The 27,321-nt window shown below is 38.5% G+C and overlaps 3 protein-coding genes across 4 annotated transcripts; 1 reads left to right on the forward strand and 2 right to left on the reverse strand.

Annotated features, from left to right (window-relative positions):
* Nucleotides 1–56: 56 nt before the first annotated feature.
* On the reverse strand, nt 57–3,897 carry LOC122976351 (C-X-C chemokine receptor type 2-like). Its single transcript, XM_044344792.1, has one exon. It carries the CDS (start codon nt 1,994–1,996, stop codon nt 926–928), a length of 1,071 nt encoding a protein of 356 aa, XP_044200727.1. The 5' UTR covers nt 1,997–3,897; the 3' UTR covers nt 57–925.
* Nucleotides 3,898–10,827: 6,930 nt separating this feature from the next.
* Nucleotides 10,828–20,913, forward strand: arpc2 (actin related protein 2/3 complex, subunit 2). The gene is made up of 10 exons (XM_044344803.1): nt 10,828–11,058; nt 12,928–12,962; nt 13,829–13,941; nt 15,349–15,394; nt 15,705–15,891; nt 16,174–16,267; nt 17,648–17,774; nt 17,884–17,984; nt 18,897–18,997; nt 20,460–20,913. Exons 1-10 carry the CDS (start codon nt 10,985–10,987, stop codon nt 20,479–20,481), a joined length of 900 nt encoding a protein of 299 aa, XP_044200738.1. The 5' UTR covers nt 10,828–10,984; the 3' UTR covers nt 20,482–20,913.
* A 1,752-nt stretch (nt 20,914–22,665) lies between these two features.
* Nucleotides 22,666–27,291, reverse strand: zgc:92380 (uncharacterized protein LOC445086 homolog). Of its 2 annotated transcripts, XM_044344770.1 has the most exons (8): nt 26,864–27,291; nt 26,564–26,646; nt 26,230–26,386; nt 25,944–26,105; nt 25,729–25,854; nt 24,794–25,032; nt 23,916–23,950; nt 22,666–23,175 (listed from the first exon to the last, which is right to left on the reverse strand). In XM_044344770.1, the coding sequence occupies exons 1-8, from the start codon at nt 27,230–27,232 to the stop codon at nt 22,817–22,819; spliced, it is 1,530 nt and encodes a 509-aa protein (XP_044200705.1). In that variant the 5' UTR covers nt 27,233–27,291; the 3' UTR covers nt 22,666–22,816. The 2 variants fall into 2 exon arrangements, with proteins under 2 accessions (XP_044200705.1, XP_044200706.1); XM_044344771.1 differs by lacking the exon at nt 23,916–23,950 and having other exon boundaries at nt 23,069–23,175; nt 26,864–27,290.
* Between the last annotated feature and the right edge of the window lie 30 nt (nt 27,292–27,321).

Below are 27,321 nucleotides of genomic sequence, written 5' to 3' on the forward strand. Positions count from 1 at the left end.
TTCTAAAGTTATCAGAGTTATCTTTCACTAATTTATCACACATGAAAAGACAAAAAGTTAAATTATTATTGGTTATTTCTAGGAGAAAGGTGAGTTATCAAATAAGATATTGCTCAGGAGGTATTTGCAGTTCTTACCATGCACAGGTCAACAAGAAATAATCAGTCAGTGCAGGGAAAATTGCAAATCTTTTTATTTTTAATTGATTAACTCATTAAGACTTGACAGTTGAAGCATTCAGACATTTCTTGACTTTTACCAAAAAAGACAGCAATATACAACCTTTATAGCACAGATTGTTTGGTTAAAAACACTGAAAAGCATATATTCACATTATCATTGTGGTTCACAAAAGCTCTTTCACTTTTAAACATGGAAAATTGAAATTAATCAGAAAAATTAACACTGATTACATGGAAATTCAATGTTTCACTAAAGGATGTAGATGGAAATTAATTCTTCTTTGGCCAAGAGACAAAAAAGGGACATATACAGTACGGTAAATAATCATATGTTTAACTTCACACCTCATTGTCAATTTTGTGATTTGAAATACTCTCTGACCAAGGGATAAGGTGACTGTAGAACTGTGCATTTTACACGCCTTCTATGCACCCACACATACACATTACAATACATTGTTTATTTGTTTCTGCACAGAAGAGTCCAACCACTCGATTTTGTCTTGTTCCATTTGTTTCTATCATCCTAAATGAAAACTTTAATTCTTTGAAACCTACAAAAACATCAGAAAAGTCTTTAAATTGAGCAGAGAAGCTAAGACATAAAGCCATGTCAATGTATTTCCATTCATATCTATCCATTTATAAGCTATTGCACAGGCTGAAGGAAGGATATACAGAATGTCTTCTCACTACTTTCTTTTTTTTAAGAGGGGGATCATTTCTACATACCCACCAATGTCTCAGAGAACAGCTCCAGTGCCTTCTGAAGTCTGAGATGTCGACCTGCTGATCTTTGACCCTGACATCCTCTCATGTCTGACTTTCCTCAGAAAAAGCAGCTGCATGTTTTTCCTGAACTTCTCTCCCACAAAGGCATAGAGGACAGGGTTGATGCAGCTGTGCAGCAGAGCCAGGTTGTTGGTTATAACCAAAGCCATGTCCACTGAACGCCTCATAGCACAGTTAGACGATATCAGATCAGCCCTCAGGAGCGTGTCCACCATCATGGTTAAATGGTACGGCATCCAGCACAGCAGAAACGCGATCACCACAGCTATGATCACCCGCATGGCCCTGTGCTTCTGGAAACCACGAGTGCGCAGCAGCCTTGCAACGGTGATGCTGTAGCAGGTTATCATGACACTCACAGGGAGCAAGAACCCAAAGATATGGCGGAACCCACGTGTGGCAATCCTCCATGAAGAGGGCTTGCCGAGGTCAAAGCGTTCAGTGCAAACCATCCTGTCTGATTCACCGAACTTGAAGGCATCATTGAAAAGTGCAGGCAGAGCGAGGGCCACACCGAGAGCCCACACTGCTGCACAGACAAGCCAGCTGCACATCCTCTGGCGACTCTTGAGAGTCTCACTGGCATGCACAATCACAAGGTACCGATCGATGCTAATGCAAGCCAGGAAGAGGATGCTGGTGTAGAAGTTTGCTTCGATGATGAGGCTGAGGAGCTTGCACATAAAGTCTCTGAAGAGCCATCCTTGGACCAATGCTGCTGACCAGAATGGGAGGGTAAGAGCCATCAGACCATCTGCTATTGTCAGATGTAACAGGTACACATCTGACGGAGTCAGAGACTGCCGACTGGTGCCGATCACCCACCCCACTAACAGGTTCCCTGGTATTGCCAGTAAAAAGATCATTATGAGGATGATACTCATGATCACAGCTGCTATGGGATCCAGTGGTTTTATATCACATTTTAACGTCATCGGATCCACAACATAGGGTGTGTAATTATGGTAGTCGGTGTCATTCGATGGATCCCAAAAATGATACCAGGGAAGTTCGATCGACATGACTACGAATAAAAAACAGATAGACACTGTAACACCAAACAGAAACAATTAAGATTGTAAGCTGCAGTAAACAAGCTCAATTTGAAACCTTGCAGATTCTGCCTCTAAATGAAGTTGAATATTGACATTTCACAGCACAAAATTAAACTTTAATTTCCAAAAAGGGAAAAACAACAATAGGGTCATGCATATTATGACTTTCTGAAGCTTTTAAGATTAATTCATTAAATTAATCAGCTATTTCCTCACTGCAATTTGAAGCTGTTGAAATTTTATTCTGCAGCCTTAATACAGACTTTTAGTAAATCTGCAGCTAGTTTAGTTTTTTCTTTGGGCACAACAAGAACAAAAAGAAGTTCTGACACTCACCTTCTTTCTTTGGCTCCGGTGTAGCTAAAGAAGATGATAAAAGCTAAACGAGACACCTAATTGTGTCCTTCAAGATTTATGTTCTTCTTTTAAAGAGAGAGTTGACCCAATGTTTCCTTCCTGTTACTGGATGTGCCTGCGTCATCAAATGTTTTTGCTGCAATAGACTTTTCTCACAGAGAACATTTTGACATGCCACATGGCTAAAGTCACAAGTGCAAATAACATAACTGACGATGGCTGAATTCTATTTAGCTGCTTCAGTTTTAGGGTCCTGGTATTGTGGATGTTGACTGTCACACTGTCATGGCTTTACTGAGACACTCGTTAATGTGATTAGTGCTTTTCCTACTATGACAAGTCAAAATGATTGATGATGTCTAAAAGGCCTTTTGTGGCCTTCTGAGGATTATGACATCTGAATTAGGAGAACTCCAAAATACACAAAGAGGAAGAAGTGTTACGTCATTTCATGATTTATTTTATTTATTAATTTCTATTCAGCAGTCGCAGTTTACAACACGATTTGAGGCTGTTATGGAAAAATAACTGATGCTGTATGGTGTGTATTTTTTTTGGCCTGGTTCTATAAACTTTTCTAAATAATTTCTCTTGATATGAAGCTAAGTTTGAGTACAGCTGCTGAGATTTTCCTCAATTATTAAAACTCAAAAATTCTTTATGGCCTGTATACTTATTTTTGTCCTAAATGAACAGTTTATATTGGAATAGTAGCTGTCAGTCAGGCAAATGCACAAGATGTCTCAGATATCACATTGCTGTAAGCGATCATATGTAATGTGATCTTGATGCAAGTAATTGGGTAACGAAGGGTGTGTGGTAAGGTGTTACTAGCTGGGGTACTTTCTGGAAATTTAACACTTTGCTCACTCTTTCTTTTGCAATCATCCAGTATTATTTCACTGTGTTGTTTCCTTTAGGGTTTAAACGATCATTTATCAGCCAAATTGCGATCTGTGATTTTGGTGAGGTATGCAGGAACAGTGTTCAATGTTCGTGACAAGCGTCAGTTAGCATGACAAGAAAAACTTGTCAATCACATGTCAGTAATGACAGGAGAGTGGGGTGATAGGAGGGCGTCACTGAAACAGCTCTTCATGTCAACGTAATTGTGTATTCAGACACGAAAGTATCTTCCTTTCCTCCTCTTTGTCTCCATAAGTCACCCCATGCTGCCTTCCAGCATCACTGTCATTGCCACATATTTGTAAGTAAAATGGAGACTTAAAAGCTCTGCACCGCTAAATGACAGTGTTGTCAGGTTGCCAGCCTTAATCAGGTAGCATGACAGTCCCCTAACGAGAATGGCCTGTTTTTAGCTTGTGAGTAGTTTGGCACACATTGGGTCAGAACTGTGTGTGAGAGAGAATCACGCTTGTGTACATGTGTGCGTGCAAGTGTTGAATGAAAAGTAATAGTGCAAGGAAAATAAAGTAAAAAATGAAGAAAGTGTGGAACAGATGTAATGTTGTTTTCTAGAGCTGCTTTTACAGTTTCATCTCCTCTTGTAGTTTTTGCTGTTTTGTTTTAATTCAAGGTTTTTAAAAAATACAATATTCATGCAGATTAATAACAAAAAATGTAGGATTTATTGTTTAAATTGCACACTTCCTCTGCAAACATATACAACACACCCGCTCTGAACTTTTAAAATATCACCCACATAATAAAAACCTACATCAGAAACTGAATAACTAAATCAGATTAACTTCAAACAGGTAACTAAAATAGAAGTAAAAACAGTAATACCTTATTATTTGCAACGCTATGAAATTTAAAATACCTCACAGTTTATAAGGAAGCATCCTATTAAACTGGAACTAATGATCATTGGGACTTGGCATGTTTGTTCTGTCAACCGTTGGGCACCTGAGTTTCCTGTCACGAACATGCCTGATTATGCACTTTTAATAAAACATGCAAACAATAGAGTGTAACTTAGCACAGACGATCACCTCCGTGGGAACCTGAAATGACTGGGAATTCTTGACTGACATCGGGATTCTTTTTCATCCTCCTCCAGCGAAGAGAAAATATTTTCCCCATAGCTGACAGAGATTGTCATCTTCAGTCCTTTAAGCTCAGAAGTCAGAGGCTTTAAAACTGGGGACGATTCCTGTGGATTATAATCGCTTTAAAACTGACAACTACGCTTGGAATTTACTCTATGTTGGGAGTGTGTTGGTATCCATACATTCCCCTATAAGATAACACATTTTATGAGTTTCACTATTTCACAAGACACCACTACCTTTGGAGACACACAGTATATATTTTACTGTCACCACCCTCATGTCCTCTCTACTCTATGTTTTCTGTAAGTGTTGTTTTCTCTAATGATCTACTGTAGGTTTGAGGTACAAATGTGTAATATTTTATCTTTTTAGATATTATCATACTCCAATAAAACTCCACTAAAACTGATGAAGTATAATCTGTGCTGGAAATGCAGAATGGATTTATGTTTAGGGGACAAATCTCAAATCTCTAATTGACTACAGCCTCCAGAAATATTAGTTTCACTTTTGAAGAACACAAACTGCAAACTGGAACAAGTCAAACATAAAACCGTAGCTGTCATTGATTTAAATCATTTGCATTGATAATGGGTACATAATAGTTTTTTATTTTTATGTCTCAAAAACTAAGGGTCAGTTCACAAAAAAATACGAAGAAAAAAAACATTTCTTTATTCACCCCTTGTGCATTTATTGAAGCTTTTAAACTCATTTTAAACTCAGTGTTATCTTATGCACACCTTGTAGACATGTATGGGAAATGAGCTCATGTAAATGATCAGACATAATAAATATTGCAAATAAAACTCAGCAGCTACGCATCTTTAAAGAAACAATGTGCCAGATACTCGGGACTATTTCTTCCTCTTAAGTAGTTCCAATGAAAACAGTTTCATGAGAAACTGCATTCCATTCGCCTCTGTTGTATGCGGGGTAACAATTGATTTCAGAGATGGATATCTGAAATCCTCAGCAGCGGGAACTTTACGGCTAAATGCCGTTAGAGGTAAGTGTGCTCGGGGGTTTTTTGTCTGTAGTTTAGAGTGAACAGACTCTTTAAACTGGTATTCAGCTCAACAATATCCCAACAGAGTCTTGATTAGGAAGAGCTCTAACCCGGATTTTGTCCTTATTTGAATAAGTTCCAGTATCTGGAGTCGCGTCATGTTCTATGAGGAAATCAAACTTGAAAAACAACCCCCTGAGTTAACGTTATCCCTCTGTGACAGAGATGCAACCATCTGATCTGAGGTGAGGACATGAAGGAGGAGCGAGTAAGATGTTAAAACCACTCAAAGGAATGCTGTGTGAATACAGACGATATCTTCTTCAAAGTCATTATTTTTCCGTGGTACATTGTGTCCTCAGTGATACATCAGGAATGAAATCTGGAACGGTATTTTTCAGAAAATATATCTCACTTCGCAAGAAGAACCACCTGATTTAGCTGCAAGATTGCGGCAAGAAAAAAAGTATTTCAGTGTTCATTTGGGCACCTGACTGTTGTTTTAAGACGGACTTGAAAATTTGTGAAGTAAAGTGTCCCAGAATGCATTTTGCACCAACCGGCAGCGATGGTGGAGATTAAAGCGAGAAAGTAACCATTTAGATTCCCAATATGTGGCCAGTTTATCCTAATAATGCCTATTTTGGAAATTTGCTCTGACGTTTTCAGGGCTGTATTTGTATGTCATTTTCAAGTTTTCAAGTTTGTTTTCAAGTTTGTTTTTAGTGAAATAGTTTATTTTTACAAGAGCAAAGTGAAAAGTCATTCCTTTCAGCCACTGTGAAATTCCAGGTTGTTTCCTCCATGAGCAGGTGACGCACCGCTTAGCTTCCAAAAAACAAACATAGAGCAGGGGCCTTACATCGTTTGAAGTTACGAAATCATCTGGATAAATATTCAGAATACATCATTAGGATTAAGAGACACCTGTTTACCAGTAATCTGACTGATCAGATCACATACAATGAAACAGAGACCTCTTCTGGTGGTTATATTTAATGCATGTGTCAGGTATATTAGGATTAAAGTGATTCAACCTAGCCGGAGTGATGTGCTGCCTGCTTGGCCCTTTATATTGTAGTAATTTAGAGTGTGTGTTTACTGTGTAGGTTTGAACTAAGGAGCAAGCCTCTGACTCTTCCTCATCTGTACAACAGTCATTATAATTCTAGATGTATACATAAGCACACATTGTTACGCCTCAGTTGTGATTTGTATTTGATACTATGTTCAGTATGTGACTCCACTTGTTTTACTTGCCACATGAATCACATGTTTGGTAATAAGAGCTTGAACTGTTGTCATCTCTAATTGAGACTATTAATCTTCTCTTTGTTTTGGTTATTGTCCTTAACATCACAATGGTTCCTTTATTACATTCCTGAACTTCTCCTTCCATCAAACCACTGAACCTAAAACCTATTTTCTCAATTAATCAATTAGTTGTTGGGTTTCTAAAATCACAGTAGTAAGACCAGCAGTAGACAACCCAACCATATTCAGTTTACTGTCATTGAAGACTAAAGAAACCAGAAAACATTCACATTTAAGAAGCTGGAAACAGAGAATTTTAGCATTTTTTCTTAAAAATGATTCAAAATGATTAATTTATTATCAAAATAGTTGATAATCAGCCAATAATTGCAGCTCTAATCAAGACAGAGACAGAGATTCACTGCCTGACATTAACATATATTGGAAAGTAATGAACTGATTCATATGAAAAAACGATAAAATATTTTTCTTGCTGTAATCATTCCTCCTCCTGTTCATACTGGCTATTTAAAGATCCCCTTCATAATACACTGAAAGTGATTAGGGCCAAAATCCACAGTCCTCTTTCTGCCCAAAAATGTATTTAAAAGTTAATCTGAAGCTAATATGAAGCTTCAGTCGTCCATATGACTTAAATCAAGTAGATATCTTTCAACATTACAGTCTTTTTAGTGCCAAAGTTCCTCTTTTTGTTACTGTACTTCCACCGCAGCTCAACAGGGAAACATAAAGAGGGAATGTGATGCTAAAAAGACTATAAATGTGGCAGATATCCACTTGATATGACTAACTCAGACTGCTGAAGCATCATATAAGTTTCACATCAACTTTTAAATGCATTTTTGGACAAAATGACTGTGTGGACACACTGTAGGTTTTGGCCTCCATCACACATTGAAAGCACATTTGAAGGGGATCTTTTAATAGCCAGTATGAACAGGAGGAATGATTTAGCTGCAAGATTGCGGCAAGAAAAAAAGTATTTCAGTGTTCATATGGACACCTGACTGTTGTTTTATGACACACTTGAAACATTTTTAACCTGTCATTTAAGATGCAAATATCAATTTTATTTAAATTGCGACCTCAAAATCAAATACTGCAAACAACAACTCAGAACACATCATCAAATTCAGTATTTTGCTTAATTATTATGATTATTATCTTCAAGATTTTCTATCATAATAAAAACAGAGATTGCAATGGTCATAATAATTCTAGAGTGTACATGAGCACACATTTCTAAGCCTCAATTATGATTTGTATTTGATACTATGTTCAGTATGTGACTCCACTTGTTTTACTTTCCAGACATTTGCAGACATGCTGCTGTATGATATGTGAGCTATTCAGTATTATCTGTCTTTGACTACCACTGGAAGCTAACTGAGACCATTAATCTTGTTTTTATTGCTCTATTTTTTGTCCTTAACAACACAATAGTTCCTTTATTACATCATTGAACTTCTTTTTCCATCAAACTACAGAACCTAAAAACCAGGAATTACCAGATGATCCACAATGTCAACATACTCTGCAATTAGAGGGGGGGGTATGTCAGCCCTTTGTTTTGTTTTACTGCGCCTCACTTGTCACATTGAACGAAACTGAAATTGAGGACTTTGGTGCTGTTTGTCTGCTCTGTTTGACTGATGAGAGACACAGAGTTATCTCTTTATTTGAGGATAGCTAATATTAATGAACCACTGTGATTTGTCCAATTCATTTTTATGCAACATATAAGAAAATTAAGTAAAAGACAACATCAAAATAAGGTTTGGATATTGTATATAACTGCATTATATATTCCTAAAAGCAAAGCAGCATCTTAATTTTCTTTATACTAAAGTATGAAATGAAAAATAAACATTTTGCATCATTTATTCTCAATGTAAAAACTTTGAGCTGCAATACTGCATGAATCCCTAATCTAAATCAGATTAACTTTTAAGAGCTTGAGGCTGGTTGCACAGATCAAAAGTCTTACCTAAAGTCTGGAAGAAGGTCTTGCTGGTACTGAGTCTTGTTTAGTCCAGTGGTTCCCAACCTAGGGGTCGGGCCCCTCCAAAGGGTCACCAGATAAATCTGAGGGGTTGTGAGATGATTAATGGGAGAAGAAAGAAGAAAAAACAAAGTTCTGATATACAAATCTGTTTTCAGTTTTTGGACTTTTTCTCTAATTTTAGATTTTTGGTGAAATATTGCACCATTTGAACATTTATTGAAATGAAACCATACGAGACGTTTAGAGGGAAAAATCACTATTTGGTGGAGCTGTTAACAACTCATAGACATCTGAAATGTGACCCCGACTACACACTGCTTTTTGTAAGACATTAAAAGCCAAAAAGGTTGGAAACCACTGGTTTCATCTTTAACAATGTGTTGTATTTTAAAAGCTTCTTATATTATCTATTGTGTCAAATCTTCATCTGAAAAGTAACTAAAGCTGTCAAATAAATGTAGTGGAGTAGAAAGTACAATATTTCCTTCTGAAACGTAGTGGAGTGGAAGTATAAAGTAGCATCAAATGGAAATACTCAATACAGAGTATGACTTGAAATAAATGTGAGATTTTCAACAAACAAGTCCATGCACAAACATTACAACATTATAAATTAACATTGATGTGCATATTAGGGGAACAAGTGGAAAAAATTGTACTGTTGAGCCCCTATTGACCCCCATGCATCCCCTGTGCATGTGTGTGTCACCCCCAAGTTCCCATCAGTTACCATGAATACAGAGCCAGACCCAGAAACCAACCAGTACTCCTGTGCTGAAGTTTTAATAAAGGTCTGCCAACTAGGTTTTCACACATGTTGTGGCCGCAACATTAAATATAATGCAAGAGCCACCTCAGTTGATGCAGTACTTTATTTGTGCAAACTCCCTTACAAAATTTACAGTTGATCAAATTACCAAAAACCAACTGACGGGTCTTTCCCCCCCATGTGTTTATTTTGGTATTGTTGCAAAAGAAGACGTATCAGAAACAGGAAATGAACTGAGGACAAATTCATTTTCAGATGTTCCTGGGACTTTTCTCTCTCTCTCTCTCTCTCTCTCTCTCCAAACTTTATTCAAGTTTCATTGCAGCATATATTCCATCTTAGAAAAGGACAAGAACACAAGACATTTGTCATTGTATTAACCTTATAACGGTGACAAATACTACTATATGTAAGTTACAAAATAACTTCCATAAAGTACATAAATTAAAATAAATCAAAGGGAATTCTGTCAGTTTGAGCCTCATTACAATGATGCAAACAGTTTTTTGTGCTTTCTTATTTTGTTAATTTAAGTTGAATCTCATTTAGAAATGCTCTGAAGCTAGAGGACTCTGGCTATATGCATATATAGTCTAGCTAAACATAAAGTTGCATTGCAGCAGGGTTCCTCTTTTTTTGTTTGGAAAGATGTCAACAAATGTAATATCATTTCTTGAAATAGGAAGCAGAAATGATGTGACCATGAGTAGATAGGTGCAAAAGTACAAAAGTAAAACCGAAAACAACTGTGTATTGGACAAAAGTAGATATGGTGTGTGGTTTAAATAAGCTGAAAATCCATCTTAAGAGTTCTTTGGGGGAATATATAACCCCTTCATAATCTTAAAATGTGTCTCTTTAGTTTTGGGGATAAAAGGGAGAGATTAAAAAAAATGTTCTATTCTAATAATGGAGACCTTATCAACCTGGGAAAGAATATAATTGTTTTGTTTTGTCTGCCTGACTAGAGTGTCTCTGTAAGGCATGGTCTGATTAAAAAAAAAGTCAAAAAGCAAGATACCATCAGTTAAGATTAGGGCAAGTTAAGGACATACATCCACAACTTGTTTGTTTTGTTTTGTATGAATGATGTAAGATGATGCTGAATTCCTTGTACTTGCTACTTAGTGAATAAATCTGATTCTGATTCTGACTATTGATGTTTTTGATAAGAAACAGGAATGAACCAGATAATGCCACATAACTATGTAAATTTGGGCGTTTGAACTGTTCATAACTTAATAGATAACCACGTCAGTGACCAATGATATGTTTCTCTCCGTTTAATCTGCCTCAATTATGAAAAATTGTCATTACGAATTTATTACAGGCAACATTGCGGGCGTCCTCATCTTTTGGGGTCCTGATTGTAAAATACGCGGAAGCGACAGGCGGAAGAAGGAGCCTCGACGGAAGCGGTCTGATCTGTCAAGGGAGGAAATTTTTTTTGCAGAATTTGACACAAAGAGCCACCAAATAGCACCGATCATTCCCCCCCTTTTCCTCGACACCGGCGTCCGCTGCGATGATCCTGTTAGAAATCAATAACCGCATTATAGAGGAGACGCTGTCGTTGAAGTTCGACGGCGCTTCTAACGGGTGAGAAAATCTTTGTTACACCTGGCTAGCGCCGCTAACAGCTAGCTTCCCCATTTAGCGTTTAACTGAAGATGATAGGGGCGTTAAATGGTACATTAGGGATTTCGGATGCAGCTAACAAACGTTTACAGCGTTGAAAACGTTAGCTATGTCGCCTTTTGTTTGTAGAAATTGCGAAAATACACACCGTGGCTGCTTTGCCTGAAGCTGGGGTGTGTCTGCACGGGCGGTGTTACGCCAGTATTGGTAACTCCTATGAATTTGATCACCCCTGGCGGTTCTCCCACATTCCCGGGTCGTAAAATAAGATTGTTTTGCTCCTAATCACCTGATAAATATGTAGTAAAACATCTTAAAGCGTTCAACGAGCTTTCACGGCTTAAAAAAGTAGCTGAAATCTAGCTAATAACCAGATTTTCCGTAACGTCAGCTGAATGAGCGACGGTTACTGTCTGATTTGTCTATGTATAACTGCTCTAGAAATTTATTATTGTAGAGAAATGTCAACTGAATGAATAAATGAAGGGATTATACCCGGATTCACCGCTAGTGAGACACATTTTGTAGGAGTTTTTGGCACAACAGGTCTGTCAACATGACAGAAACTGCCCACATCTGGTGTCCTTTCGTAGTTACCCAAGATGTACGCGCATTTTATTGATTGTTGAAGATATAAGTTGGTATTTTCTCTTAATAAATGTCGTTTATTTGCTCACAAAGCAGCCATCGCCCCCTCTCTTCAGCTTCCGCATTCCTGTAGTCAAGCTGAGTCAAGTCTGCAGTTCCCTGCAGCAGGCACATTACAGTATGTAGCCTGGACAAGTTGCAGCAGCATCCGCCTTTAAAAGTGGTCATTTATTACTGTGCAACCCCAAAATAGTGTTTTGCAGGGTAAAAGGAAGAATGATATTGTCAGGATGATTAATTAAAAGCTGGAAATCCACCCTTAAATAGTGTTTATGGTGTGCTGTACTGCTGATTTTGGGCAGTAAAATTAATATCAATAAATAAGGGCTGCAACTAACAATTATTGTCATTATTGATTCATCTTTAGATTATTTTCTTGATTGCTTGATTTGTTTTTTTAAGTCCAGAAAATGGTAAAAAAATGTCGATCACTGTTTCCAAGGTGACGTCCTCAAATGTCTTGTTTTGTCTCGACCAACAGTTTATGGTCATAGAGGACTAAAGAAACCAAAAAATATTCACATTTTAGAAGCTGTAATCAGATAATTTGGGCTTTTTTTTTTCTCTTAAAAAATGACTCCAAATGATTAATGGATTATCAAAATAGTTGGTGATTAAATAGATAAAATACTTTATTTATACCAAAGGGGAATTAAAATGCAAGGCAAAAGAAACAAATGCAGTTAAATGCAAAATTATATACACTCAAATATAAAAATTAATTTAATATTTGACAACTAATGAACTCAAGAATTTATGGTTGACACCTGGTGTCTCGGTGTACTCGTATTTTTTTTTTTTTGTTGTTGGAGATGCTACATCTAAAACTGAAATGATTAGTTAATCAACGGAAAATTAATTGCCAACAATTATGCTCATTTTCCAAGCAAAAATACCCCCAAATTTCCTAGATCCAGCTTCTCTAATGTGAGGGTTTACTGCTTTTGATTATCAGATTAACTGATGATGAAAATACTCGTTAGTTGCAGTCCTCTCAATATTAATTGTCTATGAAGCAGGTCTGAGATTCGTATGAAGATTTGTGAAGTCAAATTAAATCTGAGCTATGTCAGCATTGTGTGACTAAGTGTCATTATGTACTGTATAAATATGTGGGGGTTTCCTGTAACAACATTTATCTTTATACATCCTGCATCTGCTTATTTTGTTTCCTCCTTGCAGAACCAAGCCAGAGGCCGTCGATGTGACGTTTGCAGGTGAGTCTATAAGGCACCTGACAGTATGAAACAGCTTTCCATAAACTGGAAGTAGTTTCTTTGAGCGTTTTTGTCCACACACTTTCTCAACAGCTAGGTTGTAGATGTTGATTTCGTCATGTCTTTAAGCGTCATGATGCTATTTTAAGTGAAGCCACTACAATGTTAGTGCTTTGTTAGTCAATCATGCTGTGTTATGTCCCAATCACACCGAATTCTTTAAAACTCTGCCAATAACACCCAACATTTATTTAAAACTAGCACCCACATGTGCTTGACAGCTGAGTCGTTCTGCTTCAAGACAACATAACCTGCATCACAGCTGTCCTTGAGTGCCATCTTGTATTTTTGTGTAGTGACTCATATTGTGTTGAATGGTGTCCTACAGTTTTTAGTGTAATACCTGTGAACAGAGGTATGTCTGCTGTTGTGGGCCTCTCTGCATTCACTGCATGAACAAAATACTGAAGTTAAAATGCAGTTTTCACCAAACAGCAGCACATTTTTTGTATTTCTACTTGATTAATAACTAAAACAGACAAACAGACAATTTGATAGTCAACAACTTCTGTGTAGTGACTTTACTCTGTTTATTAGTGCTATACTATACTACCACTACTATACACTATTAAGTTTTCGGTTTCTGGTGGTGATACTGATTTTCAGTGCTGTATCATCTTCCGATGACGCAATTAACTCGTTGCACAGGTTCAGCCTGTCAGTAATCACAGTTAGATGGCACAAAGTCAAGAAATCAAGTGAAATTATCTTATGTGCAGGCATGATTTGAGGTTGGGATGACTCAGCGTTTGGTGTAAAGGAGTTAGAGGCTTGTCTGTGGTTAATGTCGTCCTTCTCCACCGCAGATTTCGATGGCGTCTTGTACCACATCTCCAACCCCAATGGGGACAAGACCAAAGTGATGGTCAGCATCTCCCTGAAGTTCTACAAGGAGCTGCAGGAGCACGGAGCTGACGAGGTACAACACACACAATGAGAGTCAGGGACATTTTTCTCTGTTCCCACGTCTCACAAAGATTCAATTCTGTGTGGTTTCAAGTTTAGATATCCGTTTTCATATCCTTCAACACGCATGCATGCTTTTATATACACATCCAACACAACCCAGGGTGTCTGCAAGTCCTGTGTGTGTTTTACATCTTTAATTCAAACCGAAAAGACTTTTTTAAAAAAAATGCTCTTGTGGTTTCCTGATGCACTGATGTATAAATAAACCAGTCACACAAGCTATTTTCAACAGAGGTCAACAGTTGCTTTTATGTTTTACTTTTGATTTCACTGATAAGTCGTATTTTCTTTTGAAATGCAGGTGAGCTGTTTAAACCCGCAGACACCCAGCAAACATACACTGCAACAATAAAAGCATTGTCACTAAGGAGATGACGCAGGAATGCATTTACATTGATTTCTGTCTGGTTGTGGTGTCAATAAGAGATGATAAAATATATGTTAAAAAAAAAAAAGCAGCAATGAGGTCATGATGGCTATCTGCACACTCGCACACCTCCACCACAAGAGCTCTGTTGCCATGTAAGGAAGAAAGCAGCTGCCGAGGCTTCTGGTAGAAACAGGAAGTGAGTTTGTGTGACTCACCCCAGGCAAGGAAGTGCTGACTGCGAGCAGCGGCCGCTGTATGAATGTCTTGGCTGTCGTCCAGCGACTTCCCTCCTTGTTCCCTAAAACACAAGAGCAAAGGGATAAATGAATGGTTTAACAACGTCACATTCAGTTATTCTGCCTGTGAAAAGTCCAGTTGAAAAGCTGCTTACTTAAAGGGCTTTTTGTTCCCACACATCTGCTCATGGTTTGACTGCTAAATTACTCCACAGATTAAATATTGGAGGAATTTGCTGTTGACATTTGGTGGTGCGTTATTGCCATACCTGAGTTAGTCAGTCTACCTCAGTTCATTCCTAAATGACAGGTATCTGTTTGAAAGGAACCCCCCTGCGCCTTTAATTACCTCCTGAAAGACACCAATTCCCTTCCTGCTTTACAAGTCTTTTGTTGTACAGCAAGTTTTTTCAACCGTCTCTCTGCTTTTATTGGTGTTGACATTTCTGTTAGTTTCTTCTCTTCTCTTTAACCACATTGCTTAGACTTCCCACAGGCTATGAAAATCACTGAAGTGTAGTATCAAAGTTGCAGCAACAACATGGTCTAGCAAAAGCTTTACAGTCTTAAGTCATAATCCAATTTTAAATGAGCTTTAAAAATCCTTTTATCATGTATTATTTACATTTCCTCAATGATTTTTTATAGTCTTTTTTTCTCTTTCCCTTGCGTCATGGTTTTTCTCTGAAGTTCTTTTTTTGGTTACTGCATTTAGAGAAGTGCAATACAAATAAAGTTCTTTTTTTTTCAGCTGCTCAAAAGGGTCTATGGGAATTTCCTGGTTTCAACAGAGCCTGGTAAGTTCTCACAAAGCTACTGGCAGCCTCTAAATGATGCCTTGAGACTATTGGATGGTTAATGTCAGATCAGTTTTAAGGTTTTGACACCATCAGGACATTGTGATACAGCATGTAAAGCTTTAGAAATCACTGTGTCTATCTGCCACATTATATCTAGAACATCTTTTTACCATTATTTGTTGAATTGCCGTAGCACATTTGTTCCTTTTTTAATAGAAAACTATTAAATTAAAAGTTGAGACTATTAGCCTCAACTCACTGTAGATTCTTCACCATCTGAATTACTCATCACTATGCTTCGTCTCAGGCTACAACGTGTCCCTCCTGTACGACCTGGACGCCCTACCCGCCAATAAAGATGAGGTTATCCACCAGGCGGGAATGCTCAAGAGGAACTGCTTCGCCTCCGTTTTTGAAAAGTACTTCAAGTTCCAGGAGGAGGGCAAAGAGGGCGAGCAGAGGGCTGTGGTCCACTACAGAGATGATGAGTCTATGTACGTTTGGGGATTTCAGTTTCAGATCTCTTTTAGAGACCGAGTTCGGTTGAATATCTCATCTGAACTTATACATGCAGAACAGGTTGAATAGAAGGTTTAGATAATCAAACAAAGATATTTCTTAAACTGAGACGTGTGACAGTGTTTCTGAAACCACAACATGGGTTGTAGTGGGTCTTGTTTATGACTCTCATAAAAACATACTTAAGGTCATTGCTGTCATTTTTGTGGTATTCCTCAATTATCTTAAATGTCTGACATGTTCGGTCTTCTCCCCAGGTATGTTGAGGCCAAGAAGGACAGAGTGACGGTGGTCTTCAGCACAGTGTTCAAAGACGACGACGACGTCATCATCGGCAAAGTCTTCATGCAGGTGTGTGAGGCAACGAGAACATTAGTCAGTCAAGTTGGTCATTAAGTTAATTTAGAGAAGTTATACTAGACTGAAGCTTGTTTGAAGACAAATACTGTGTGAGTTCCATATTACACAACTATACCGTTTTTTGCTGTTACTGTACAAAAAAATCAATATACTTTACCATTTTGGACTAACAGGAAAAGACTTGCACCAGTGCAACTTGAGAAAGCTGCTGACAATCAACTGCCAGCAAAAATGGTTTTTGCAGCTAATAAAAACATACAGAGAATACTTATTTTTTGAGGTCTGAGGTGCGAGCTGTTTAACCATCCAAATTTAGTTTTTTTTGCAGCTGTGAGCAGCTTCTTCATTTCTTTTGTGTTTTGTATTGTTTTACAAAAGTTTACATCGACAGCACAGTCAAAACTCTTTTGAGTATACTTAATTATATCGTGTAAACTTGTCGAGTGTTAACTCTCACTTGGCAATAAAAAAATCAAGTGGTAAAAATGTCCAGCAGTTGCATTGAAATAATATCAAATATTAACTCTATTTCGGTCAATACAGCTGATTATTTAATTTAATTTAATTTAATTTAATTTAATTTAATTTAATTTAATTTAATTTAATTTAATTAAAAAGGAGCTGTTCACAGTTAACTTATTTTACTTGTTAAAGAACTGCTACAATACAATTAAAAGCAATTAATTTAGGCCGTTTATATTGTGCCACTACAAGGCTAGCAATGCATGAACACTCCCAAGATGGAGTTTTCAGTTCTTTCCGTTCAGCTGACATTGCGTGAATGTAGCATTAGCTCGTAGTGTTGAATTGGGACACAGCTAAGCAGGAGGCAGCAAAGAACCTAATATGATGTAGAATATCTCTCTCACCACCAGCTGGAAACACTGTTTGGTCATACTTATTTATTTCAGTTAGCTAGTTAGCTTAGCTGACCTCCTTAGTTCTCTTGCGCTATAGCAGCGAGTAGCTAACGAAGTAAGCTAAGTAGCTAAAATGCTCTTCTTCGGAAAACATTAATGCTGTTGTCATGAATGAATAAAGGGAAAAGTCACATTTGTTTCCATAAACCAGATTTCCTTCTTTGCTATGAAGCTAACTTTTATGAAAAATTATTACACTAACGTCTCAGAAAAAACCTTTCCTCTTGGAGAATTAACTAAACCAGTGTAATTATGTTAGCCTCAGATAAAGTTTAAGCTAAAACTCCAATTTTACAAATACAGTACATACATTTTACACATATGAATTACAAGTAATGTTTATAATACATCTCTTATGTTGTCTCTGATATGATTTAAAAAAAAATATATACACACACACATACATACATAGATTTAAAACTGCTACTGTACACTCACATTCTGTGTTTAGGAGTTCAAAGAGGGTCGGCGAGCTAGCCACACAGCTCCCCAGGTGCTGTTCAGCCACCGGGAGCCTCCTCTGGAGCTGAAGGACACAGACGCCGCCGTCGGGGACAACATTGGATACATCACCTTCGGTCAGTTAAAACACCATCATATTTTCTTTTCCTGTCATGTAGCTGTACTAATTACACAGCTAATAATTTGATTTTGATAAAAATTTTTTTTTTTTCATGTCTTTTTCAGTCCTGTTCCCTCGTCACACCAATGCCAATGCCAGAGACAACACCATCAACCTCATCCACACCTTCAGGGACTACCTGCACTACCACATAAAGTGCTCCAAGGTGAGTTGAGACATCAGTAGTTCTTGGAGTTTCCTGAAGTGTACAGACCTATTTCCTTTCAAAGACATCTTTCTATGCACTAGGAGGTGAGGATAATTATGTCTTTGAGATTGTTTGGGGCATAGTTCACAAAAATAGAGATTAAGCTTAAGACATCACCTAAAAACAACATATTAGGAAGCTCTTGATGAGTCTCTTCAATGCTGTATTTTCTTAAAATTAGTCACATGTCTCTTGATTTCTTACTCAGGAACTTTTCAAGCCTAGTAGCAACTGCACAACGGGAACAAACCACTTATTTTCTGAAATTCAAATTAGGCTTTTTAGATCATTATATTTAGACAGATACTCTGTTAATTGTAAGTATGTTTTGGGGCTTGAAGCTGAGTTTTTAGGTCTAATGATACATTTTTAGTTTGAGGTTTCAACACAGGTGAACGCATCATAAGGAGGCACCTGTCAAACAGTCAGAACAAGCTGAAAGTCTTCTTTAATTGCAGGGTACAAACAAGTCATAAAGTCCTCCCCTGTAATAGTACGTTCCACCCTCCATCTTTGTAGAGAAGGTACTGTAAGACACTGTCTGTCCAGCCACAGGTGAGATCAAAAGAAGGCCCCAAAGGATGAGGCCTTGCTTCCCCACCTTCAGTGGTCATACAAGTTTTTAGGGCTGGTGTGGGCGTTTGTGTACTCATGACAAACAAAGCGACGAATGCTTCAAATGGCTCCTCAAATGGACTCTTGTAGACTTTAAACCCTAATCAATGTCATTTTTAAGATGACTTGCATTTCAGAAGCAAGCAAAAACGTTGACATCTCATTATCTTATCTCCTTTAAAGATTTTTTACAAGATAAGATGTTTCTCACTGTAAATACCTGCTGAGCATCTCTTTCATGCGTTTCTTCTGCAGGCCTACATTCACACACGCATGAGGGCCAAGACGTCGGACTTCCTCAAGGTGCTGAACCGCGCTCGACCCGACGCCGAGAAGAAGGAGATGAAGACCATCTCGTAAGTGGCCGTTAACCCCCTCCTCTCGTAGACACTCGCCTCTTGTCGCTCAAATTCACAGTTACTGTTTGTGCACATCAAAGGTACGAAGTGATCCGGTGCATTCATGTAATAAGAACAAGATAAAGACGACATTTTTAGCTAAAGTTGGCCGTTCTGCTCTTCTAATCATAACAAAGAAGTGTTTTTGGTGTAATTTGTGTTAATTTAATAAATTATACTTTATTATGTAGATAAATAATAGGAATGTTTTGGCCTCACCCCTTCAAATCTCAATGCTCTTGAATTATTTTTGAGGATTAAAACAAAATATACTAGATTCAGTATTAAATAGCCTGCATACTTTCCAGACATTTTGAGATATACTGTAGTATCTATTTTCTATGATGCACGTATTAATCTCTTATTTGTGGGCCAACTCTGAATCTTTGTGTGTTTTTGAGGTGTGCATGGCCTGCACTGTTTTTGCGGTATTTGAAGTGAGTAGAGGAGGAATTTTAACAGCTTCAAACAGTCACATATGCATCGTTTTTAGCCTTGTAGCTCCGAAATAATTGGGAAATCCATGCTGTCGGAGCACAGGGAGTGTTTGTTCTGTGGTTAATATGTAATATGTAACTGGAATGAGAAGGGAACCCCCCACCCCCCTACCATGGCTGCCATTGTTGTACATTTCGAAGAATGGATCTTGGGTTTGGCTACAAGGTACAAAAAGAAACATTAGCGGTTAAGAAATTCTCAATAATTACACAACCGAAAACAGAAGTGTCAATCACATATTGTTGAGTTTATTGGACAGACATGAGACAGATACCAGAATGCCACTTATTTGTCAGTATGAAGTTTAATTACCAAGTGCGGCCACGGATGAAAGGAGTTATGCAGTACTGCTTGGTATACTACATAAGTGTCAATTAGCCACAAACACAACAAAATAAAATTTATGGTTTAGAGGGTGTTGTGTGGGAGCCACAGTGACTTCCTGGAGTCATGTCATCACTGCAAGGTTGCTAACATAACGCCTGACTAACAAACAACATTATTGTTTATAATGAGCTTTAGAGGTGCTGTTATAAATAATCTAATCCAATTAGGGATGGCGGTTTTGGTTAATTTTTGAGATTAGTTGTGATGTAGCTTTCGTTTGTGAGAGCGGTTCAGCAGTTGGTGGTCAGCGCTAGCTTGTCTGTCCTGGTTAGCTTGACTTTTAGCTCATCCTCCTTCATGTCAAAGTGTTTTCAATGCGTCAATCAGTCACGTCTCTTTATCATTATGTTAAATTTGTCACTGATTGATCCAACGTGAATAACACAAAGTAATGAGTTCAGTACCCAACCATAGTATACAAATTAACCTATCGACCGACATGCGTACTGTAACTCCTCTGGAACGGTTAGGGGTGTGTTAGTGTGTGCGGAATGACAATAACATGTTGCTTGTGCGTCTTTGCTTTCATTTTCAGCGGAAAGACCTTCTCCCGCTGAGGCCGATTTCCCCATCAGAGAAATCCAAACCCCCGTGGACACGCCCAAACACACCACACTGAGACTTAACGCCACATCGGACAGGACTCCAGGACGCCAATAAATGCCCCGGCCAGCCCCCCCCCCCCCAAAACACGTGTCCACTCTTTTTCTTTTAAAAAAAAATGAATAATAAAGTTGGCTCTACTTAGGGAAAGCCAAGGCTCAAGATAATGAAAAAAGGGCATTCCTTGCTTTGCATAGTTAAAGAGAATTATTAGTCCTATATAAATATATATATGAAAAAAACTGAAATTTTTGATACGATATCTTTTACTCCATTTGGTACTCTTGCTTGCCCCTCAACCTTCACCACGTAATATCCATGTGTTGGATGATTTCAACCCCCTCCTCCTCTCCTTCCCTCTCTGTGCTTTCATGTCGTCTGTACCATTGTCATTTGAAAAAATAAAATAAAACACTCTTACAAAAAAAAAAAAATGTGTGTGTGTGTGGTCTGTCATAGGCTACTTCTGGGGACAAATTTCAGACCTGGGACCAGTTGATTGGGGACGGCTTGTTCAATTGGGGACAAAAGCCATTTCCCAATTGGTAAAAAGCTGATTTTTGGGTTAGGGTTAGGGTAAGTCTTTATGTAATTCTCCAAAATTGACCATGATCTGATATATGTGTGTGTGTGTGTGTGTGCTGATTCTGTGACTAAGTTTGACTAAACTGACCTGTTGGAAAAACAGCATGTTTTTCTAATACTTTCATGTTCAAGATTTCAAAGTGTTATTTGTTCAAATGACCATTGAAATATATTCTCTTATGATGTATTTGTGAGTGTAGACGTCTAGTTTTCTTGGCTTTTGATTTTCTTACTTAAATTTAAGGATTACATGGTTCTGTATGGGTTTGGAAATTTCTTAAGACCCTTTAATTCATTTTTTACGAATCAAAAAAACGCATTCAAAAATTCTCAAAATCCACATATTGAAGACTTGATGTTTTTAGCTTATGATGACAATTTTGCTGCATTTCTCCAGTAAATCTCACGGGTGACATTATTTTTTAATTAATTCCCTGTCGATGATGTCTGACGCAGCTCAAGCACCCCTTAACACCATCATCATGTTCCAAATGTGTTCATTTGAACTGATTTTAAATTAAATGTTATTTAACAACATATACAAGTGGGTATTCTTAAAATAATGTTTTTGGACCGGACATATTGATCCTGGAATTGTGAATATTCGGTTTGGCTTCTATTTTAAAATAGGTTCAGTCAAGTTTGCATATTCGTACAACAACCACTTTGACTGGACGTTTCAGCCACTGATTAATTACTTTTAGCTATTTCCATTGCTGTGCTCACTTATTAAATAGTTTTCACACACTTAAACTGGTTAGCATGAGGCATGCCCTGTGCAGTTGGCCTATTGTAGCTGGTAGTTTACTGGTTATTCTGACAATAAATATACTACACATAAAAGCTGAAACTATTTATTGGATTATTTGGATTATTTTCCGGTTTCCTTATTCATCTACACATAGAATGATAGCAAACGTATTATCTTTGGGTTTGGGACTGTTGGTCAAACACACCTGTTTAAATATTTCAGTTTGTACTTTAGGAAGGACTGGAGGAAATGCCATCAAATTTAACACAGTGTCCTTTCAGAGAGGTATTTTTCAAACCAGCCAACAGCCTGCTCAGACAACCCAGTATTGAGCAGCCGTTGCTTCAGGATAAGGTGGTCTGTATCGACTGTATCGAAGGCCTTTGAAAGATTGATAAAAAGAGTGGTCCAGGTTTTTTTATAATCCAGTAACTCATTTCTATCTTTAACAACCTTTAAGGATGCCATGATGGTACTGTGTTGTTTCCTGAAGCCAGACTGGTACAATGAGAGGATATTCCTTCAGTTGATCATTTACCAATCCTTCAAGGACCTTTGATAAGACAGTTAAGTTGGAAATAAAATAAAATAAAGTGCAATGTTTTAAAAGTATGGTTCTAGGTTATCCGGACCTGCAGGTTTTTTTGGTGTCCAGCAAAAGAAAAGCTCTGTGAACTTCATCACCATATATTTTTAAATCTTTGTATGTACCCATTCACTGCACTTGTTTGTTTATATGCTATAGTAATTTTTAAAAAAATTAACACATAATTTGTGTCAAAAAAGCAGGGAAACAAGGCACTTTTGGTGGAAATCAAAATGTATTTATTTCACTGATATCTGAGAAAATACAAATCAACAACCTCAAAGTAACTTCATAGATTTGACAGTAACAGTAGGACAGAAGTTTAATATGAAACCTGATTGAGTGACATTGAAAATAATCAAAATAATCAAGCTTTGGCCACTTCACCCTCATTCTTGGGCTTTTTATCTTCATTCTCGGACTCAGAGGAGGAAGAGGAAGATGAGGAAGAGGAGGAGGAGGAGGAGGAGGAGGAAGAAGAAGAGGAAGAGGATGATCCCTTCTTAGTTTTGGTCTTAGGTTTCTTCTTTTCAGTGGGGGCTTTGTTTGGCTCGATTGGGGCCGCTTCACTGTTGTCAGCAACTGTTTCTGCCTTGATGAGCTCTTTATCTGCTTTGGGGGCTTCAGGAGGAGTGGATTTATCGGATGAAGAGTTTTCTTGCTTCACCAGGGCCTCTTCTTTTACCTCTTCTTGCTGTTTGGGCACCTTATCAGGCTTTCGCTGGTCTTTAGGAGGAAACAAAAAGATTCATTAAAATTTTTTAAAAGGTTTGGTCCTTCAGCTTTCCTTTTATCTGTGTGTGCTTCTACCAGGGAGTCTTTGAGTGACTATAGTTTGTCAAAAACACAGAACAAAGAAATTATATCTTATTTGTGATTGATGTGCTTGTCAAAATCATTAACATGATTCCCATGAAGTGTTAAAATCGGGTGTGATCACATGCAGAGGTGCAACGTGACATCAACAACTGAGTGCAGTTTAGTGACACAACTAGCTTTAATGGAATAGGTTGACATTTTGGGAAATACGCTTATTTGCTTTCCGTTGCAGTTAGATGAGAGGATAGACCTAATTAGCTTAGCGTAGCACAAAGAGGACTGTAAACAGGTAGCCCAGCAAGAGTAGTATTGATCTTCTCATCTAATTATCGGCAAGAAGGCAAATAAGCATCTTTCCCAAAATGTTGACCTTCGACCAAAAGTGGTGTGAGGGTTAGATTTCAGGTTTAATTCTGCACACTGTGCTTTTAATTCTGATCTACATACATATTTTAAGAGCAAACAAGGATCAGAATCTGATCATTATTTTTCTTTTCTAGGTTGGAAAAGTTAAATTGCAAGACCAACCTGCTACTGAAGGAATCTCAGTCAGTAATTGACCCAGGTCTATTAACTCATCAGGTGACAGCACGAACATGCTGAGATTTTATTTCAAGAATATTTTTTCAGCTTGGTCCAGAACTTACCGCTGTGCAGCGCATCCTCTAAAGAAAGCTCCGAGCTGTCAGGGAAGAAGAGGATAAGTACACTAACACACCAAATGGGAAACAGGTGGTTTTGTGTGTTTATGTGATGTTGATGGTGTTCTGAAGTAGGTGCCAACCAAAAAACTTTTAAAGGAATAGTTTGCCTTTTTGGGAAATACGCTTATTTGCTTTCTTGAGCAGAATTAGATACTACAGCCAGTTAGCTTAGCTTAGCACAAAGACTGGAAACAGTGGGAAACAGCTAGCTTGCTTTTGTCCGAAGGTAACAAAATCCACCTCGAATAACCCCTGGTAAAACCACATCTTGTCTTTTTTGCACATTGTTTTTTGTGCCAATTAAATAAACAATACAACAGGTTAACTAGTGAGCTTTAGATGTGCTGGTAGGTGTATTATGTTACTTGCTGTAGCATCTTATCTAATTCTCGCCAAGAAGGTAAGATAATAAGCGTTTCCCATTTCCCAAAATATTAAACTATTCCTTTTAAGCTACATTAGACAACATTTTTGGTCTATCTTTACTAAATAAGAGAAAATAGTAGCCAGAGGTGAATTAGAAATTAGAAATTTGAACTTTGTTATCATTTAATGAGGTAATGTTACATTAAATCACAATGGACACTCATGTTTTCCAGCCAAATTGACAACAGAGGCAAAGAATCTACACCTTTTATCAGAGAAAAGTCCTGATTGTCTCCTTATTTTGATCCTAATTATCAATGTTATATTTCCTGTGGGCAGACACATGTTTATACCTGAAAACAGATTTTAATTTTGGTAAATAAGATTAATCTAAAGCTCTGACATCATACAGCTACAACCATCATGAAGTATTTCTGAGCCGCGACCATTCTCACCTGTCGCCATCGGTGGTCATGGCGGGCATGGCGGGCATCAGTTGCTGGTAGTTATTGATTTCTGCCTCCAGCTTCATCTTCACACAAAGCAGGTCCTTGTTGACATCCACTTGCTGCTCCACCTGGGACCTCACCTCCTTCAGCTCCGCCTCCAGGTTCAGGATCACCTTGTTGAGTTGGGACAGCCGCTGACCGTACTCCACTTTGGTCATCCTCAGGGTTTCTTCCAGATTGTGGATCTGAGAGAAGGACATACAGTTAACCACTCAAGAACGCAAAAATGAGAAGCATCTTTGCAGTTTGTTTGGTGTGTTTTTGGCTTCCAACATTTTCTGGGATACTTCAGATTGTACTTGACTTTGACATTTAGCTGAGGACACAAAGAACTTAAAAGCACTCGTAGATCACTGTGTCTTCTCAATAGCCTTGAGCGTTTTCATGTTCATAGTTTGTTATGCAAGACTAGTTCCAGGTGGCTCGTCAGACTACAGAGAGACGGATCAGGGGTTTCAATGGTTTAAAGTAGCAGATTGACAGTATAATGACAGGTCAGGAGTCAGGAATGCTTGTCTGAAAGACGGGTAAACACCCCTGCGGAAGGGTTTATCGTTCCAAATATGACAATGGAAAGAAGATTTTGGTAGATATTTTGTTGTGTAAACCCCCTAAAGAACTGCCTCTGGGATTCTGCTGTGATTGGGACGATGTCACTCTTTACACTGTATCACTCACTTCACGTAAGATGCGGTGTGATGAACAGTTATTGTTGAGGGGTTTATGTCAAAACAGGGCAGCTCCCAACTTGTCTTGAGAATGCGCTTGCTATTCAAAACCCCCATAAAACTCAGCTGTTTTATCTCTGTGGCAGGCTGCAATAGTTGTATTTCATGGCGATGTGTCATGCCATTAAGGTGAATAGGCTTGTTTGTGCTTACCATGCTGTACGCAGTCTGGATCTTAATCTCCAGATATTGTTTCTGTTTGATCAGATCCTGGAGCTCAGTCTTTCCAGATTGCAAAGCCTCAGATTTCTGGGCCTCCACCACCTTGATGTTGTCAAACTACAAAGGGAAAAATACGATGGAAATGATGAGATAAACAGAAGGAGATGGAAAGGAAAGAGAACGTGACATCGGGATGCTGCAGGTACCTTGCTCCTGTACCACTCCTCGGTCTCCCTCAGGTTCTTCTCGGCCAGTTTGTCGTACTGGCTGCGGATCTTGTCGAGAATCTCAGCCAGATTGGAGTTCTGTGAGTCAAGCTCCACATTCACCTCAGAGTCCTTGATCTTCTCACGCAGGACATCCACCTCCTACACACACACAGAACAGAACAGCAAATTTGCCCCAAATCTCACATAATACTCTTTTGTTAGTTACTAGTTTGTTTCATCAGTCGAAGTGTGTGTTTTTGCATGTGTTTGTTTGCAGCCTCACATTTTTGTGATCCTGCTCGAGGCGAGCCAGCTCCTCCTTCACCAGATTGATCTCTTTCTCTGTCTGCTTGCGGTTCAACTTGGTTTCCTCGACGGTCTTCTTCAGCTCCTCCAGGTCTTTTTCTATCGCCTTCCGCGCCTTTTTCTCATCATTCAGCCTGCACACAGAAGGACGAACACAAAAGTGAGCTGCAAACACCCCTGACTCAATGTTCCAGCTATAAATGATGATGATCAGAAATCACATCAGTATGACTATAAAAGTTAGTAAAGCAAAACTGTTATTGTTTCATTCAAATCATGTTTATTTTGTATCTAGACTGCATGAAACTCACTTGGTCTTGAAGTCCTCATTGGCCAGTTTGGTGTTATCAATCTGGAGCAGCAGCTTTGCATTGTCCATGGCAATGTCTTTGACCTAAGGAGATAAATTCATTATGTATATAGCCTGCTATTAATAATAATGTGATAATAATCTTTATTTATAAAGCACTTCACAATATCCAAGTTACAAAGTTCTTCACAAGGCAGCAAAATAAGACAGACATGTCATAAAATCATTAGGTTTTAAAAAGAAAACAGATAAAAGAAACAATTACAGTGTATGAATAAAGCAAGAAAATCAGAGGACCAACCTTCTTCTTGAGCTCCTCCAGCGGTTTCTCGACCTTATCCCAGTTGCGTCCCTCAGGTGTTTTCCTTTTGGCCAAAATCTCATCAATCTGGTCCTGCAGATCCTTGTTCTCCTTCTCCAGCTGCCTCACCCTGCCCAGGTAGCCGGACAGCCGGTCGTTCAGACCCCGCAGTGTCTGCTTGTCGTCCGCGGGGGCGGCGGGAGCAGGGGAAGCGGCGGGTTTTGCAGAAGCGGCGGGCGGCACAGGTGCGGAGTCCTTTTCCGTCTCGTTGCGCATCACGTTACGCAGCCCCTCCAAGCTCGCCACGGACGCCCTGGCGCCCCTTCCTCCGGCTCCACCAAACATGCTGGCAGCGGTGTTTGAAGGCATGATGACTGCTTGATGGGACAGAGCTGACAATGAGTGTTTCAAGCTTGAAAGTCACCTGATGGATGTAAAGGATACAGGTGGGTTTTATA

Source organism: Thunnus albacares, chromosome 24 (assembly GCF_914725855.1).
Source record: "Thunnus albacares chromosome 24, fThuAlb1.1, whole genome shotgun sequence".
Lineage (NCBI taxonomy): Eukaryota > Metazoa > Chordata > Actinopteri > Scombriformes > Scombridae > Thunnus > Thunnus albacares.